General features: G+C 34.4%; 1 protein-coding gene across 1 annotated transcript in view; it reads right to left on the bottom strand.

Moving 5' to 3' along the window:
* Positions 1-1,218: 1,218 nt before the first annotated feature.
* Positions 1,219-17,288, bottom strand: part of LOC107698525 (neural Wiskott-Aldrich syndrome protein-like) — a 22,552-nt gene continuing 6,482 nt past the window's right edge. Inside the window, exons 2-11 of the mRNA XM_016499550.1 lie at positions 16,668-16,802; positions 16,481-16,567; positions 16,191-16,287; positions 12,203-12,226; positions 8,021-8,192; positions 6,692-6,734; positions 4,469-4,746; positions 3,712-3,919; positions 2,454-2,559; positions 1,219-2,061 (exon numbers count right to left, since the gene is read on the bottom strand). Coding sequence (XP_016355036.1) covers positions 2,000-2,061; positions 2,454-2,559; positions 3,712-3,919; positions 4,469-4,746; positions 6,692-6,734; positions 8,021-8,192; positions 12,203-12,226; positions 16,191-16,287; positions 16,481-16,567; positions 16,668-16,802 — 1,212 coding nt within the window. The 3' untranslated portion in view covers positions 1,219-1,999. The remainder of the gene's footprint in view (positions 2,062-2,453; positions 2,560-3,711; positions 3,920-4,468; positions 4,747-6,691; positions 6,735-8,020; positions 8,193-12,202; positions 12,227-16,190; positions 16,288-16,480; positions 16,568-16,667; positions 16,803-17,288) is intronic.

The following is a 17,288-nucleotide window of genomic DNA, read 5'->3' as shown; positions in this document are numbered from 1 at the left end:
TTATCAGTTGTTTATTATTTATGCAACAATACATATTACTGTTATAGTTTTCATTAATAACCATTGCTATATAGATGATAACGGTCTAGTGCTCTTATGAATTTTTTTTAACATGACTGTGAAAATTTAACTACTATACTGAATGAAATCGCATAGACTTCTTCATGGCTAGTGTTTGCATAATAAATTTCATTCTGTAACCTACTTGTTCTACAGATCTGTGTACTTGTGTTAAATGCTACCGCTCTAGATAGTGTTGATAAGGTTTCTGACAGATAATATCATGGTTTTGTGCGTTTGCCTTAGCGAATGTGGTATCCTGTCAGCAATAATCTGTCTGTGGGCTTTTTAAATTACTGTCAGTTTAAGCGCCAGCGATCAGTGTTGCCAGATATTGATAATGAAAACAAGTAAAAAACAAAAAATTAACCGAAATTAGTTCCAATATTTTGCAAATATGATATCGCTGACCCTAAACTGCAACTTCCCACTTTATTAACTTTCTAAAGTGTCAAATTAATTGGAAAAGACAAGTCCAAAGATGCTTATAATAGCTGGATCTTAACAGTGTATGTTCATTTTCCCTGTTTGACCACTGCACGTCTGTGGGTTTTATTTTGCTTAAGAAAAAAAATATATTGGGTGTAACGGTGGTTGGGCACCCACCATCAGAAACATAAATCAGCACATATGACTTATATCATATGAGAAAGATCAAATCCAAAAAGAACATAGCTGATTTGCTTTGAAAGCTGAATGCCATAATTCAGACTCCAATGTATCTGTCATGCAACTAGTTGAGGTTCATCCAGTAATTTTAGCCATCAAAGATGTACAGGTATACAAGAAGTATTTATATAAGTTGGAAAAGCTAGAAGTTAAAATATACATGCATTGCAGAAATGTAGGTTCCTAAAAAGAAAAGCACCATATCTCAGGTTTGTAAATATTACCATTTATTTAAGTATAGAATTTAGTGTTTTCAGTCCACATTCCAACCCTCTTGTAAGATTTGATGTCAATTATAAAATTTTTTTCAGCACTATCCTTACAGGACAAGGACAGCATATTCAGTTCAGACAGACAATACTGTTAAACCAGCATTAATTGTACACAAAGGTTTGTTGTTTTCCATTAATGTAGTTGTCGGTCAAGGATTGACCTGTAAAAGCTTCTAACAAATGGAAGTTTAAATTGTTTTTTTTTTGTGAAGTGCTTTTTTTCTTTTCTTGATATGACTGAAATTCTGTATTTGTGAACTGATGGTTTTTCACATTCAGGAGCAAGCTGCACTCACGACTTTGCCGGTTTGAATCTACTGTATGTTATTTTCGTGTTAATAAAGTGAAATCAAAACCTCAGAACGGTCTACTTTGTGATGTGCAATGTAGTGTGACGCTGATCGTGATTACCACAGAAATCATATTCAAAGTGTTCAGCCAATGTGTTCTCATCCTGCAGTGAATTTCCTTTTGTTATTCGTGCAAAAATATATATAGCCTCAATATATCAGCCAAGTGTACATTTACAAGGGAAACAATACAGGGCACATACATATTCTGATAGGAGAACCTCTTACCAAATCCAAGAATGCGAAACTAGGATTTGAATAAGAAAATCGAAGGTACAGAAAAGTAGGGTATGAAAATAGTGTTATCTAAATCATTAATCAACAATTAATAAGGACATCGAGCGTCCCGTCCATCTCCCTTTCCCCACTCACAGGGGAACAAAAACATTCAGGCCAACAAATCATGAATCCTGGCATAAAACTTCACATGGTTATTCCAGGAGATTATTTTACAGAGGATAAATGACAGTACTTTACAGATTACATGAGGTATTGCACAGAATATAAAAAAAACAAAAAAAAAAGCAAAAAGGCAAAAAAATATACAGCGATTTGGAAAAGAAAAATCATACACAGAATGGGTGTAAAATTTGGGGAAGTGACAATTTAGTATAATTTACTCTACTGGTTGGGGTTAGTGTTGCGGGATTAATCATCCCATTCGTCATCATCCTCAAAGTCTTCATCATCCTCATCATCCTCATCTTCATCTAAGGACCCAGAAAAGATGCATAACCACCGTAAATAACTCATTACTTACTGACAATGGCTTTCATGCTCAATCTCAAATGAACCAGAGGATATTAGAGTATGAAAAGTGGCCTCAACACATCAGCGTTTATCTGCGTCAGCAAACGCTAAAAATGCATTGATTTAAATGGGGATGTTGTGTCTTCGGAATGAAGAGGAAAAAGTCATGTTATCTGTCATGTTACCAAAATAATCTTTTAGTTGGACTTGACATGTTACATCTTTAAAACGTAACGTCAGTGCGTAGTAATCTAACTGGATCCACATTGGTTAAAGTGAGAAAAAAAAAACATTTGCAGCTATGAGTGGTCTGTTTTGAAGAAACTCTTGAGAGAGTGAAACAAGCACTTACCTGAGGAGTGGATGGCTTTGCTCCTCTTTTGCATCACCTCCATCAGAGCTCCAACAATGCCTGCTGACTGAGCAGGGGTGGGTGGTCCCGAGTCATTATCTGATACCTGAACATTCAAGAATAAAGCAATCAGACAACCATAACAAACAACGGTTCATAGAGCAAGCTACAATAATTTATATTATATATTATGAAAGCATTTGGGGACTTACACTACTGTTCCAAAGTGTTTTTTTTTTTCATTCAGCAAGGATGCATGAAATTGATCAAAAGTCATAGTAATTTATATTTATATTTATATATATATACGAGCAATATCACTCGAGTACGAGAGCGATACCGGCTCTATATCAGCATGGCTGTGATTAGGCCAGAGGCACAAGGCAATCACAGCCGCTGATATAGAGCCGATATCACTCGAGTACGAGAGTGATATTATATAGACGTGCATCCAAATGAGAGAGAGAGAGAGAGACCGCGAAGCTAGACGTTTCTTCTAATATTAACTAACGTACTCTACGATTAGCTCAGTAAATAATTAAAAAAAATAACATAGACCTGGCTAGAACAAGCGGAGTGATACAAAATTTTGAAAGGGCGTTCCTGTAGCGATACCAGTACAATATCTCACGGTTCTCAACCAATCAGATTTGAGAACCAGAACGAACCGTTGTATGTATGTATGTATGTATATATATAAACCTTTATATCATCACAAAAGATGTCTATTTTAAAGAATCTTAAAAATATTATCATGGTTTCCACAAAAATATTACGCAGCACAACTGTTTTCAACACTGATAATAATAAAAAATGTTTCATGTGATACTGGAGTAATGGCTGCTGAAAATTCAGCTTTGCATCACAGGAATAAATTACTTTTTAAAATATATTCAATAAAAAAATTATTTTAAATTGTAGTAATATTTCACAATATTATTTTTTTTTACTGTATTTTTGATCAAATAAATCCAGCCTTGGTGAGCTTAAGATATATATATACACACACAATTTACACACACAAATTTGTTTATCTAAATATACTATAACAATTTTTTATAATAAAATAAAATTATAAACCTATAAATAAAAATATAAAACTGTATAATTATATAGTAACAAAAACAGTTTGATTCACCACATGTAACTGGTAGTTTAAAACCTTAGTTTTAACTCAAAGGATGATTGACAGGTGAGCAGGCGGTCCTCCACCTTTGTCTGGGACACATCAGGATGTGTTAGCGTTTACAGTCCTCACCGTTTTGAGCTGGATGCCCTGTCGGATCTGGTCGAGTAGCGCGTCACGTCCTATTGACGACACTGGCCTGTTGTTTTGCTCCACTTTCTTTAAGTGAGTGCCCTCCCTGATTTGCTCCAGCAGAGCTGACTTCCCGCCCTTGGGCGAGGGCGTTGATTCACCGTGGCCTCCATCCATATCAGGAGCAATATACCCCAGCGACTTAAGACTGGTTTTGTGGTCCAGGGTCACATATGTCAATACAGGAAAGAAAAGTGTCAATCTATTTCATGGGGTCAATTAAAGCTTGAGTAAGACTTTCACTCTAGAGGAAAAACCAAACAATCAAAGCAATCAAACATGTTGTTTTAAAAGATCAACGGAAGTAGACAAATGCCTCTTGAACAATCATGAAAAATATCCATATATGCACAAATGCTTTTCCATAAAGTTACATGTAGGTAAAACAGCACTTTCACATCTAAAATTGGTCCTCCAAGTGTTAAAACAGCATTTAAAACAACCCATGCCAACTTGCAAAGATTCAGACCTGATACACATGCAAATCTAAGCAGGTTTCACTCAGAAAAACACACATTCTACCTACCGCACCACCTGGGAGGACCTGAAGGAAAACCACATATATCGATCAAATATAAAATGCTAATATATGCACCCAACTGCTGTAAAATAATGTGGCTGTAACACATTCCTCAGAGGATTTTATAATGTCATAAAAAGGATATATTGGCTTTGCTGCATCGGGACAGAAAATTACTAGTTAGGGGAAGTTTTGGGCATTTTTTTCTGACAGTGGATGGTTGATGGACTGACATGTGTATATGATGATGCCACAACTGGCAGGTGTTCAGTGCAGAGAGTCTGACAGCGATCAGTCTCACCTTGTCTCCTCAGCTCATTCTTCACAGCCTCTACGCCGCCCTTCTTCTCAATGAAGTCGTAGATGACCTTAGACGTCTCCTTGTCTTTGAGCTGGGCCTCAGAGATGCCACACATGTCAAACAGGTTCTTCAGCTCTGGGTCCAAATTATTCAACTGCAAAATAAAAACGGTAAAGTCGTGAGACATTTCTTTTTTTCCTTATATAGAATAGTTACACATTTAACAATACTGAAGTTCTGAAATTCAACAGAAATGTTTATTTACTAGGACTGTTTCATACATGAAATACAAGTGCTTGCAAGGCAGCAAAAGAACAGTGATAAAGTTTTAAGTAGAACTAGAATTTTTAGATTTGCTGAAAAAAACGTGTTGTTTTTGCCCGTGCCAAATAACTTGAAGTATCATTCATTTCCATAGCAAAAACGTGCAGATAAGTGTCCAAAATGTTTTATTTAGGGTTAGGGGGTTGTTTGGATCACCAACCTTAAGTATGAGCAATAGTAATAGTGATGCTTGCCTTAGTAAGCACAACTAAATATAGATAGAAGAAGAAAGAGAGAGAGAGATATTAATGATAATGTGTCAAAACGATGAGTAAACGGATGCAAAATTAAAAGGCCCAATCACAATCCAGTATGCAAACAGATGTAAGACAGCAAATCGCGACTCAGTATGCAAATATCATTATCACTGCTGGTTAGTTTTTGAATGCTGAAGTGCAAGTTAAAGGGACAGTTCACCCAAGAGATATTTTGAAGAATGTTGGTGACCAAACAGTTGACGGTAGCCATTGACTTCCATAGTATTTTTTTTCCATACCATGGAAATCAATGGCTACCGTCAACTGTTTGTTTACCAACATTCTTCAAAATATCTTCTTTTGTGCTCAAAAAAAAAAAAAAAAAGAAAGAAACTCATACAGGTTTGGAACAACGTGAGGGTGAGTAAAGGGACAGTTTACCCCAAAAAAATGAAATTTTTGTCATCATTTAATGGTTTTCAAACTTTAATCTTACCTTTAAAGCTATAATGTTTAGAAAAACTAAAAACAGAACATTAAGACTAAAATAAATACATACATATTTATTAAAGATAACCTTTTTGGATGCAAGTTAATGGGAATTTAATTCTTAAATTTAAAAAGTATAATGCTTATAGAAATTAAAATTAAATTAAGGTTAAAAAAATATATATATATCTTTTTTAAAAACTTATTTTAAGTCAATAACTAAAAACTTAACTAAAAGTAAAAAAATTAAGTTAAAAAAATGTAAATAATTAAATTAATTAAATAGTAAATAAGTGTAAATTAATGGGGATTTTCAAACTATAATATTACATTTACTTTAAAAGTATGTTTATAGAAACTAAAACACTTATTTACAATAAATAAAAAAATCTTAAATTAACATCTTTAAATGCCAGTTAATGGGGATTTTTCATTTTAAAATAAGATCATGATGATTAAAATCTTAAGAGAAATCAATGCAATTCTGCCTTGCAAGCACTACACGTCATTTTCCCAGCGTTCATGCTGTTCTCAAATGTAGCACAATCCTGCCACCTTGTGGACACACTGCTAATGATAATCATCACCGCTAAAACCCTCCATTATGTCATGCTCAACATTCCAGCTGCATGCATAACGCAAACCTTAAAATGAGGCTTCTTCAGAGCATTTACATATTTTTCCAGTTAGTTAAGAGCAACAGCATCTCATTTTATTGCACCAGTAGCCTGAATTTCTAATTGCTTCATAAAAAGGCAGCAGTTTGCAATATCTCCAGTATTTCCATAACAAACAAGTTTAGCATAAAATGATTTAAAATATACACAGTGCAAATATACAGATAGCACACTGCTGTGTACACATGCAATCTGAGTAGTGTTGTGGGCAACAGACTGCATATTCAAGCGTCAGATGCTTCAGCCTGCATGAACACAAGGCTATTGAGGCATGTCATCATGCCATTACTACACAGGTCAGCATTGTTTTCCTATGAGAGATTCTTCAATACGTATGTGAGAGCGAGTATGACAGTGAGAGCGTGTGAGTGTGTTGGTCGGGTTACAGAGCAAGTCATTGTTGTGTACTTACATCGAAGCCTGTGTTCGGATCCCATCCTACATGACCGATGTGCCTGGAAAATATTGCGTTAAGCACAGTCAGACTGGCATCAACAACAACAAATACAACACGAGGAAAGGGAATAAACTTAACCCTTGCGCTGTGCTGAAAATCCTTCCTAAATTTGTATTTTGTTTGTAAAATTGTTTGCGAATCTTCCATTACGTTATATTATTAACCAATCTAGCATTCAGTTTTGTTTTTTTTTTATCAACTTTTCTTTCAATGAGCACAGGTTTGGTATTTCTCTAGGACTGACTGGCTGTAGGTCACACTGATCAGAGCATCTGCACCACAGTAATACAGTAATACAAATTAAAGCTATATTGACAAAAAAAAATACCAACAACAAATAGAATCAATTAAATAAATGAATAACACAATAAAATTCACAAAAATTTGAATGAAAACAGAAAATACTAAAATAAAATAAAATTAAAAATATTAACAATATATAAAATATTTCTCAATAATACTAAATTAACACAGGCATAAGCTCAGATCAACGAGGCGTAAGATCAATCATTTCCAAAAAGTAATACAAAATCTTAATGAATGTGTTAATAATGAAAAGAAAACTATCTGACAGAAAGACTTAAATATTTAGTAATACGATTGAAATACTACGACTACTAATAATAATGCTAAATGACATTCATGCAAATTTTTATCAATTTCTTAAAACAATTAAGTACATATTTTTAAAATGTAATAACATTTTCAAGTTTAAGGTAATGTGGATTTCAAACTTTAATCTTACATTTCTTTAAAAGCAGAATGTTTACAGAAACAAAAACACATTAAGGCTAAAATAATTTTTTTTAATTTATTAAAATTAACATTTCTTCGGTAAAAAAAAAAAAAAAAGTAAACTTTTTTTAAGTTAATTACATTTTCAAGTGTAATTTAATGTGGATTTTTTAAAACTTTAATCTTACATTTCATTAAAAGGTACACGTTTTATAGAAACTAATATAGCACATTAAACAGATACATATTTAAATAAGAACTTTTGAAGCTAATAATTTTTAGTTAGTTAATAGGATTTTCTAATTTTAGGCTTAAAATTCTTTTAGGGTATACTGTTTATGGAAACTAAAATCAGCACCAACTCCATAGAAAATAAATAAATAATGTTTTTGAGCAAACGGACAGAAAAAGACATGAGAATAAAAATAAAGCCTCATTAGAAAAAAAAAACAAAAAACAAACGCAGCATGACAGCATTTTAATATGCATTACTGATGTCACTTCCTGCCAACACAGGAAGTACTGAAACTGCTATACTTAAAGACTCACTGGAAGTTGCTTGGTGTCCCAATGTCAGCCTTTGTCAACTTCCGACTGCCCTTGCCCTTCTTTTTCTTCTTGTTAAGGCCACTGTGCACCATGTTATTCTTATGGGACACAATAAGTTTGTTGTTTATCTCGGGATTCTTGATGTCCACCGTTGCCATCAGGAGAGTGGGTCCTGGGCACATGACAAAACTGATTAGCTGCTGCCTGAGAATCACCAACCCGTTGTACACATTTCCCTGTGAGAGTGACAGGAGTCGTCTCTGGCCGAGCTCTTTCAACAACAGCTGATTCTGTCCAGCGTAAGCAAAGAGGGGGCGGCCCAATGAATGAATCACACACATTCCTGGAAGTTCATGTATTCAAAGACAAGATGATGCTGGTGTGGTAAGAACGACAACAAATATAATAATAATAATAATAATGTAAAAAAATATAGAAATCTGTTTAAAATGTCTAGTATCAGTAGTACAATAAAAACTTCATACAATTTGCTCTGATAAATAAATAAACATAAATAAATTCTTCATTTCAACTACATTTCATAAGATTTGCTTCATTCAAATAAACATGACCGCATTACGCAAATATATCATTGACCACACGACCAAAAGCGAAACACTGAATCATGACACATATACCATATCGTCATGATTCTCATCGCAGCAACATGTGGGTGATAAAAAGCAGCTTTCATAGAAAGGATCGCTGCTGGAACAACAGGCTGTGTGTCAAACTTTCCCCAAAACCACAAGCATTAGCTAGCAGTCGCTTTCAAGACAGCCGGAGAGTTCAATCTTCACCACAGAGCCATGGGCGACATCTATATGATGCTGTTCAAAAATAACAACTTATTACATAATAACAATAAATTAATCACCATAACACCTTTAAATTGCTGTGTTCAGAATGGAAAAGTAACGTAATGAATTTGTTACATTAATTATTCACTTCTTACCTAACAGCAATTCACTCACAAGTTGATATTTTATGCATTTTTTTATTTTCAAATGTATAAATGCATATAGTTATTATTATTAAATAATAATAACTGCGCATAAAAAGTACACATAAAATGCATAAGTATTATTATTAAATAATAATAATAAATAAGGATTATATTAAAATATAATGGCATACATAGCTTTATTATTATTATTATTATACAATTTCTGCAACGGCATTAATAATAATAATTCTATTCATGTATCAAAATGTATAAGTAAAATGCATAATTATTAATTATTGTTATTATGTTTGACATTATATTTAAGTTTTTCTTAATCGGTTTATGTATCAGAAATGTATAAATAAAATGTTTAAACATCATAAACTATTATAATTACTAAATTATAATAATAATAACAAGAGTTTATGTAGTCTAATAACTCTGTGTAAGATTGAGGAATAAAACTAAAACAAAAAAAAAAAGTAATATATTATATTGATGATTTTTTATGGAATCAAAAAACTGCCCCAAATTATTGTTAAAAAATAAATCTTCATTTAAAACGGCTTATCCCTTTCAAAAATGTCCAACTGTATCTCAAAAGCTACAATCCAAAACACTAGAGACCACACCATGTCTAACACTGAGCAATAATAATAATAATTCTCTTGCTGTAGACTAAAAAATGTAAATAAATTTAAAATAAAACAAAATGAAATAACCCTCGACAGAACTTTAAAATGTTCATCTTCACACTACAAACTCCTTAAATTACAAGAAACTTCTGAAAATACCCAAGCGACGCTTTACTCACATCCACGACCCAATTTAGGAGCACACGCTCACTTCTTCACTAGAATCGTGAGGAGTCACAGCAGAGCTGCTAAACCCCTACCTTGGGCGAGAGCCACGAGCTTCCTGTGACCTCTACCGTGACCCAGAGCACCTCCCGAGAGGACGTCCTCTGTAGAGACGGAGGGTCTGTCGCCGCTGAATTTCAGCAGCGTATTAAGACAAGGCTGAGGCAAAGGCGCGTTCAGTTCATCCCCTGACAACACCAAGCATCGCAGGGGCACCAAGCTCCCATCTGGCCTCGAAACGCTCTCTAAAAACTCCTCGGATGGGGCGGACAGGAAGGTCGTGCAGAACATCATCTCATCTGTGGCCCAGCATTAAGGCGTGAAGCTATGGTAGCTAGCTAATTTCACCGCAGCAGGAGGCTAGCGAGCCAAGCAGCCTCAAAGCCGAGATGCTCTTTAAACCAATTGTGAGTGTTTTGTGATCTGGCTGCCCACCAAACCAATCCCTCTCATGCTAGTCAAATCCTGAAAAATTACAAATGCGGAATATTATGTAAGGAACTGCTAATCCAGTTTAATCTCTGAAATTTGCTGTAAGCATTACAAGTCTTCAACTGCAGGCAAAGCCACACACTTTTTATAATACACAAGTGTGTTTTTGACTTCGTTTGACAGATGGTTCAGTGGAGAATGCCAGCGAATCTCTGATTAGCTTCTCTACTCATCAATGCTGAACTGAAAACACTGTTATATCAGAGATAAAGCGGCCACACGGAGCATGTTCAGTCAGATATCAACCACCAATCTAGTTACACAATGAGGAAGCGGAAGGAAAGGAAATGTGCTGGAGAAAGATTACATTTGCTTTTTTTTCTGCAGGTGGACACCTTACACAACACAAATACATTCTGTTCTTTGAGAACGGAACGACGCGTCGCATAAATCTGATTTGAACAACTTCATTCTTCATAGTGCTGTCACGCAGGGCACAATATGGTTGGATCAACAGCTATAAATTGTGAATGTGAATTTGAAATGTGAACAGACTGGAGGGAGGGAAAAAAAATGGAACTGGCCTCCAGAGCTGCCGTAACAAATCTAGGACAAATATGTTGATTTAACATCACGGATAATAACATTTCAGACTAGAAATTATTCTGATTGGCTGGTAATGCTAAAAAAAAAATAGGCTGAATCCCTTGGAAAGTGTAAATACTGTGGTGTTATCAAAACATTGCTCTGTTTGTTTGAGACTCCTGACCTGCCAACAACACTGGCTGAACCAATAGTGTGAGTTAGGGGGCGGGACTATCTGTTTGGTCAACCAATGGCAGACGCAGGGAGTGTTCAGGATTATTTTCGCACTTCGGTTTGATGTTTATGGCGCCAAAAATTACAATTCACATTTAATTACCACAAATCAAACTTATAATAGCAATTTAAATGTAGTATTTTTCTTTTAAGGAAAATTAACCAAAAATTTCATGGCACAAGGGTGTACACAATTTTAATTATACTTAATTTATTTTGAATGTATTTTTAATTAATAAATTATTTTAGATCAAATAAATAAAAATTATGTATTTACAATTATTTTTACAATAAAAAAATAGAAATATAAAAATTATATATAAATCTATTTATAAAATCATAGAATTAAAAACTATTACATTATAAAAAAAATTGTTTTTAAAACAATACAAGCATCTGACTAGCAAAAGAATAATAATAATAATAGATGAGCCCTCAAATATGCCCTGCCCCAAATTATTGCTTCAATAGGAAATACTCTGGAATAAAAAATAAAAAAAGACTTAATTTGGTTTGATATTTTCTGTAGCATTCTTTTTTTTAAATAAAGTATAATAAAATAAAATAAAAATAAATAGGACTGTAAGTAGCATCACACATATCCTGTTACAGGCTACTGACATGGAGCAAACAAGATTATTTGGTAACTAGCAACATCGCTTCTAAGGGATGTCAAACCAGCACTGTAACCCTGATAAAGATCTATGAGAAATTCTAACCAAGTAAAACTAAGTGAGGAAAAGTGGTCTCTTTGATGTAATTGAATTGGCGAGAGCAGCAGTAGTGCAGTGGAATGGAATGATCCATGTGGCATACATATGGCTCCCAGCGCACAGATTGACCTCAGGCTTCCAGTCAGGGGTTGAACGCTACTCTCATCTAGGTCACGTACAATGCGGATGTGTGTTTGTGTGAATCACGCTCATGCCTGACGACACTCACACAAGAATAGGTTTTGATTTCTGTGGAAGATACATTATGTGTATGGGTATTTCAGCATAGTTCTGTCAAAAAGGGGATTTAAAAACAAACAAACAAAAAAACAACAACAGCAAACACAAACTGATTAGCTCTTACAACATTAGGAGTAAACTCATGAGTGAATGTAAGTACCAGGACACGTACCATTTGGTGGGTCACGCCTTTTCTCTGCAAAAACAAAATTAACATTGTTAAAATGTGGAGGCCGAGTTAAGACTAGTGAGGTCAGTAACAGAGAGGAAAAGAGCCGGTAGGTCACCCAAAGGAGAAGGGAATGGTTAAATTACGTTAGTTAGAAAGGTTAGGGAAGGAGATGGTAAAAAGAGGTGCCCTGAGCTCTGCACCCTTTCGCAATACACTAACATCCACAAAATCATGGTTTTATTTAAGCTTTATTTTATCCTTTTTTTTTTTAAATCAACTGGCAGGTTTATCATCACATTTTTAGCACCATCATTTGTGGTTCATTTCTATGCAAACTTATAATATTCTTATAACCTTGATCTTAAAGGTGAAGTGTTTATCTATTCTTCTACTGTGAAAATGTTAAAAGACTTTACTGCAAAAGACTGCAAAAGTCCTTTTTATCTCAATGACAGTTGCTCAGCAATTTCATATTTTTAAAAGCTCTCAAACACATATTTCATCTTTATTTTATAATGTGCGTATATAATATATATACACACACACACACACACAATTATACTTTAATTTAATTATATTTTATTATGTTTTTACAGCTCTTAAAAGTGACATTGCCGAGCAACTGCTAAAACACATTAAAATCCAAATATTATTATACCTATTAATTCAGTAAAATAAAAATAAATATTACACAGTATCATTCAAAATTTTGGCTCGGTAACACTGACGTCTGTAAGAAAGAAAAATGTTTTTCAAACAGTTTCCTCATCAAGGCTGCATTTATTTGATCAAAAATATGGCAAAATAGTAATATAGTGAAATATTTTTACAATTTAAAATAACTTTTATATTTAATTTTTTTTAAATGCAATTATTTGCTGTGATGACAAAGCTGAATTTTTAGCATCATTACTACATGATCACTTGATCCTTCAGAAATCATTCTAATATGCTGATTTGGTGCTCAAGTAATTCTTATCATCAATATTGAAAACAGCTCTGCTGCGTCATGTTTTTGTGGAAACGGTGATACATTTGTTTTTTCAGGATTCTTTGAACAAAAAAATTCAAAAGAAGAGCATTTATTTGAAATAGAATTTTTTAGCAACGTTATATATGTTTGCACTGTACTTTTGATCAATTTGATGCATCCTTGCTGAAAAAATTAATTAAATGAAAAATAATAATAATAATACGTGTGTGAATAAATAAACTACTCACTGGCAGAAGCATTCACTGTAATATACTGAAATATTTAAAGTATTTTCCAATAACAAGATAGAATAAAAATCACAATATAATTTTAATCCATTTTAAATTCCATCTGGTGTCACTAATTACAACATGTTCCACACTTCACCTTTAACACCCAGAAGATAACTGAATGAATCACTGTATGCAAATGCAATCAAACTGCACAAGAAGTGATCCAACATGTTTGTTCGGAATTCGACCACATTAAACGTAAAAATAGGCAGGCAAGGCAGACATAGGAGGCGTATAAGGCACCAGGGCCTCTTTAAAAATCAGTTAGTGCAGATAGAAGCCTAAACTTCAAAGCCCAGCATGCAAAACAGAGCAGGAAGTATTGGAACCCAGCCAGGAAGTGAGGAGAGAGACTGCTGGGTTTACAAGAGAGACATGAGGAGAAAAGGCCCACTGTGAAGGTTTTACAACACACCCTATGGAGAGAAAACCAGCACACTTGCTACACTATAACAGATTACAACTACAGACTGAGAAGAACAGGAGGAAAGACGGGGAGAGATAAACACAACTGCAAATGAGCAGCCGGCAACAGCAAATATAACAGGTTAACAATAAAATGCGAACTTAAAGGGATACTCCACCCTAAAATGAAAATTTTTGTCATTAATCACTTACCCCCATGTCGTTCCAAACCCCTAAAAGCTTTGTTCGTCCTCGAAACACAATTTAAGATATTTTAGATGAAAACTGTGAGGCTTATGACTGTCCCATTGACTGCCAAGTAAATTCCAGAAAAGTATGAAAGACATCGTCAGAATAGTCCATCCGCCATCAGTGGTTCAACCGTAACGTTATGAAGCGACGAGAATACTTTTTGTACGCAAGCAGCGTACGCTCTTCTGTGTCAGCCACACTGCACAGATGCGCTGTTTTTGTTCAAATCAAAGCGTAAATACACGTAGAAAACGTATCCGTGTGTCGCGGCTGACACAGAAGAGTGTACGCTGCTTGTGTTCAGTGGTTATTCTCCAAATTGGCGCTACGGTGATGCGGAGAGACAAAGAGACGAATTGTTGAATAAAGTCGTTAGTTTTGTTTTCTTCACGTACAAAAAGTATTCTTGTCGCTTCATAACGTTACGGTTGAACCACTGATGGCAGATGGACTATTCTGACGATGTCTTTCATACTTTTCTGGACCTTGACAGTGTCATTTACTTGGCAGTCAATCGGACAGTCACAAGCCTCCCGGTTTTCATCCAAAATATCTTAAATTGTGTTCCGAGGACGAACGAAGCTTTTACGGGTTTGGAACGACATGGGGGTAAGTGATTAGTGACAAAATGTTCATTTTAGGGTGGAGTATCCCTTTAATAAATGAGCATGTTGATGGAAAAGTTCACCCAAAAATTTAAAACTCATCCGCATGTTATTACAAACCCATATGACTTGCTTTCTACTGTGGAACACAAAAGGAGATTTAAATAATGTGCTAGTCATTCTTTTTCATGAAATTACAATGATGACTGGAGCTTTCAAGCTTCAAAAACAGACTAAAATTTAGGTCTTCATTCACTGAATCAGTTGAGTTGAATCCAAAAACTGGAATGTCTGATTCTCCAATGAAACATCACTATTCTCATGCCAAGAGGAGCTGGACTGTATGTTCAGATTTTAACTAATAACAATATACATTTTGGTCTGTTCCTTGCACAAAACTATAATATGATTTTACAAAATCACAAGTCATACAAGACACTTTTTTCTGGTCATTTTAAAGCTTAATAACTTAAAAAATAATAATAATTTGTTGGTTTATTTATTATGTTTTTTTTTTTTTTTTTTTTCCAAATCAGAATCAAATGCTTTATTCATGGTAAAAAAAACAACGTGTTTATTTATCTTTGTACTCGGTCGACTGATGGATTTTACTGGTACTGATAGCTAAGCTGGACCATACAACTGATAGTTTTTAAAATAGATACTGAATGAAAACTGAAACAGTGTTGAACTTTATTACAAAAAAACAAAAAACAAAAAAAAAATAAACAGTATTGAACCACACATTTAAAATGGAGTAACAAATATTAAAATTAAATAATGATTGTACATTGATCAATTTTAGTTCATTAATGTAAACTTCAGTCAATGAAACTTTAAAATGTTTAAATCTATTAGTAAATGTTGAAATTAATACACTCTAACAAGCAACAATAATTCCAAAAACTATCGGTATGGACTTTTGCAGAAACCTGATAGTTCCAGTAATCAACTATCGGTGCCGATTAATCGGCATAAGCGATCAATCAGTCGACCTCTAGTTTGAACTCTTATTTATTGCTATATGCCTGCATTTTTTTCTGTATTTATAGCTATATCAGAATCAAAATAAGAATCAATTAAATTAAACAATATACAATTGTGCGCAGAAAGAAGAAAGTCATACACATTATGTACTATGGTATGTAATAAGGATGAGTAAATAATTATAATTCTCAGTTTTAGGTGAACTATTCTGAAAAACAGATTTGGGAGAAAGAAATATATGTTTTAGACACTAATAAGGTTTTAGACATAATTTTGATTACTACTGAATGTAAAGCATATTAGTTGGGAGTGAGATAGTTCACCCAAAAATAAAACTGAATTGAGACTGAAAAAGAAAGACATATGGATTGGACTTGGAACAACATATGGGTGAGTAAATGCCATAATTTTAATTTTTGGTGAACCATTATCCCTTCAAAGGAAAGGAAAGAAATTAAAACCAGCACATTTACCAGTTTTCCTCTGTCGTCTGTTGAGCAGTTCGTTGAGTGCACTCCGAAATCGTTTAGCTTCCTCTTCACTGGCAAAGTTGAGGCCCATCTGACAAGACTAAAGAGCAAAACACACCATATGACCAAAAAAGCCAGATCACATCCTCACTAATGCTAAAAGCAGCTTTACAAGAAAGACAAGAAAGCGACTAGCCAAACAAACTTTTCCACAGAACATCTCTGGCTAGTTTCCTCTGTTTGCTTTCTTGCTAATGGTCAACAACGTGAAATATATATATAAAAAAACTCACATCTCCGGCAAAGGTAATGAAGTAGGCTCTCGAACAAATGACCATGAAATTATTGTAGAGCTCCTGCTCAAACTTTGCTTTTCCATCCTGCAAAAATGAGAAACAAGATATTTTACATATCACATGCACGAACTGCCAAGTCTCCGATCTGATATCTTTGCTGTTTATTTGCTCTCAGAGAGCTCACCTTGATATCAAAGACACGGATAAAATAAGACCTCTGAGGGTTGTCTTTCACCAAACAGGCCACACCACAGCACCTCTTGTACCAGGACGAGCCCCTGTCTGCCCCGTACACCTGGACCACCGCTGAGCACAATGTCTGCAAAAAGATAAAGAATCATGAACTTCATGAAACAAGCAAAATACACAATTATCGATCATCCTAAAATTAAGAGCAAAGCTTTTTTTGATAATGTTTTTCAAAAAATACTTCATTAAGGGAATAGTTCACAAAATAAAAATTTGCAAAAAATGTACTCACCCTCAGCCCATTCAAGATGTAGATGAGTTTGTTTCTTCATCGGATCAGATTTGGAGGAATGTCGCATTACATCACTTGCTCATCAATGGATCCTCTGCAGTGAATGGGTGCCTTCAGAATGAGAGTCCAAACAGCTGATAAAAACATCACAATCCACAAGTAATTCACACAACCCCAGTCCATAAAGTTAAATCGCCTTAATGATGGATTTGTTTTTTTTTACAAACACGCAGCATCTCAATTCACAATACATTCACTGATGGACTGGAGTCTTGTGGATTATTGTGATGTTTTTATCAGCTGTTTGGACTCTCATTCTGACGG

Source organism: Sinocyclocheilus anshuiensis, unplaced genomic scaffold (genome assembly GCF_001515605.1).
Source record: "Sinocyclocheilus anshuiensis isolate Anshui unplaced genomic scaffold, SAMN03320099.WGS_v1.1 scaffold1054, whole genome shotgun sequence".
NCBI classification, from domain to species: domain Eukaryota; kingdom Metazoa; phylum Chordata; class Actinopteri; order Cypriniformes; family Cyprinidae; genus Sinocyclocheilus; species Sinocyclocheilus anshuiensis.
The sequence above is the reverse complement of the archived record's forward strand: the minus strand, read 5'-3'. Positions and strand labels throughout refer to the sequence as shown.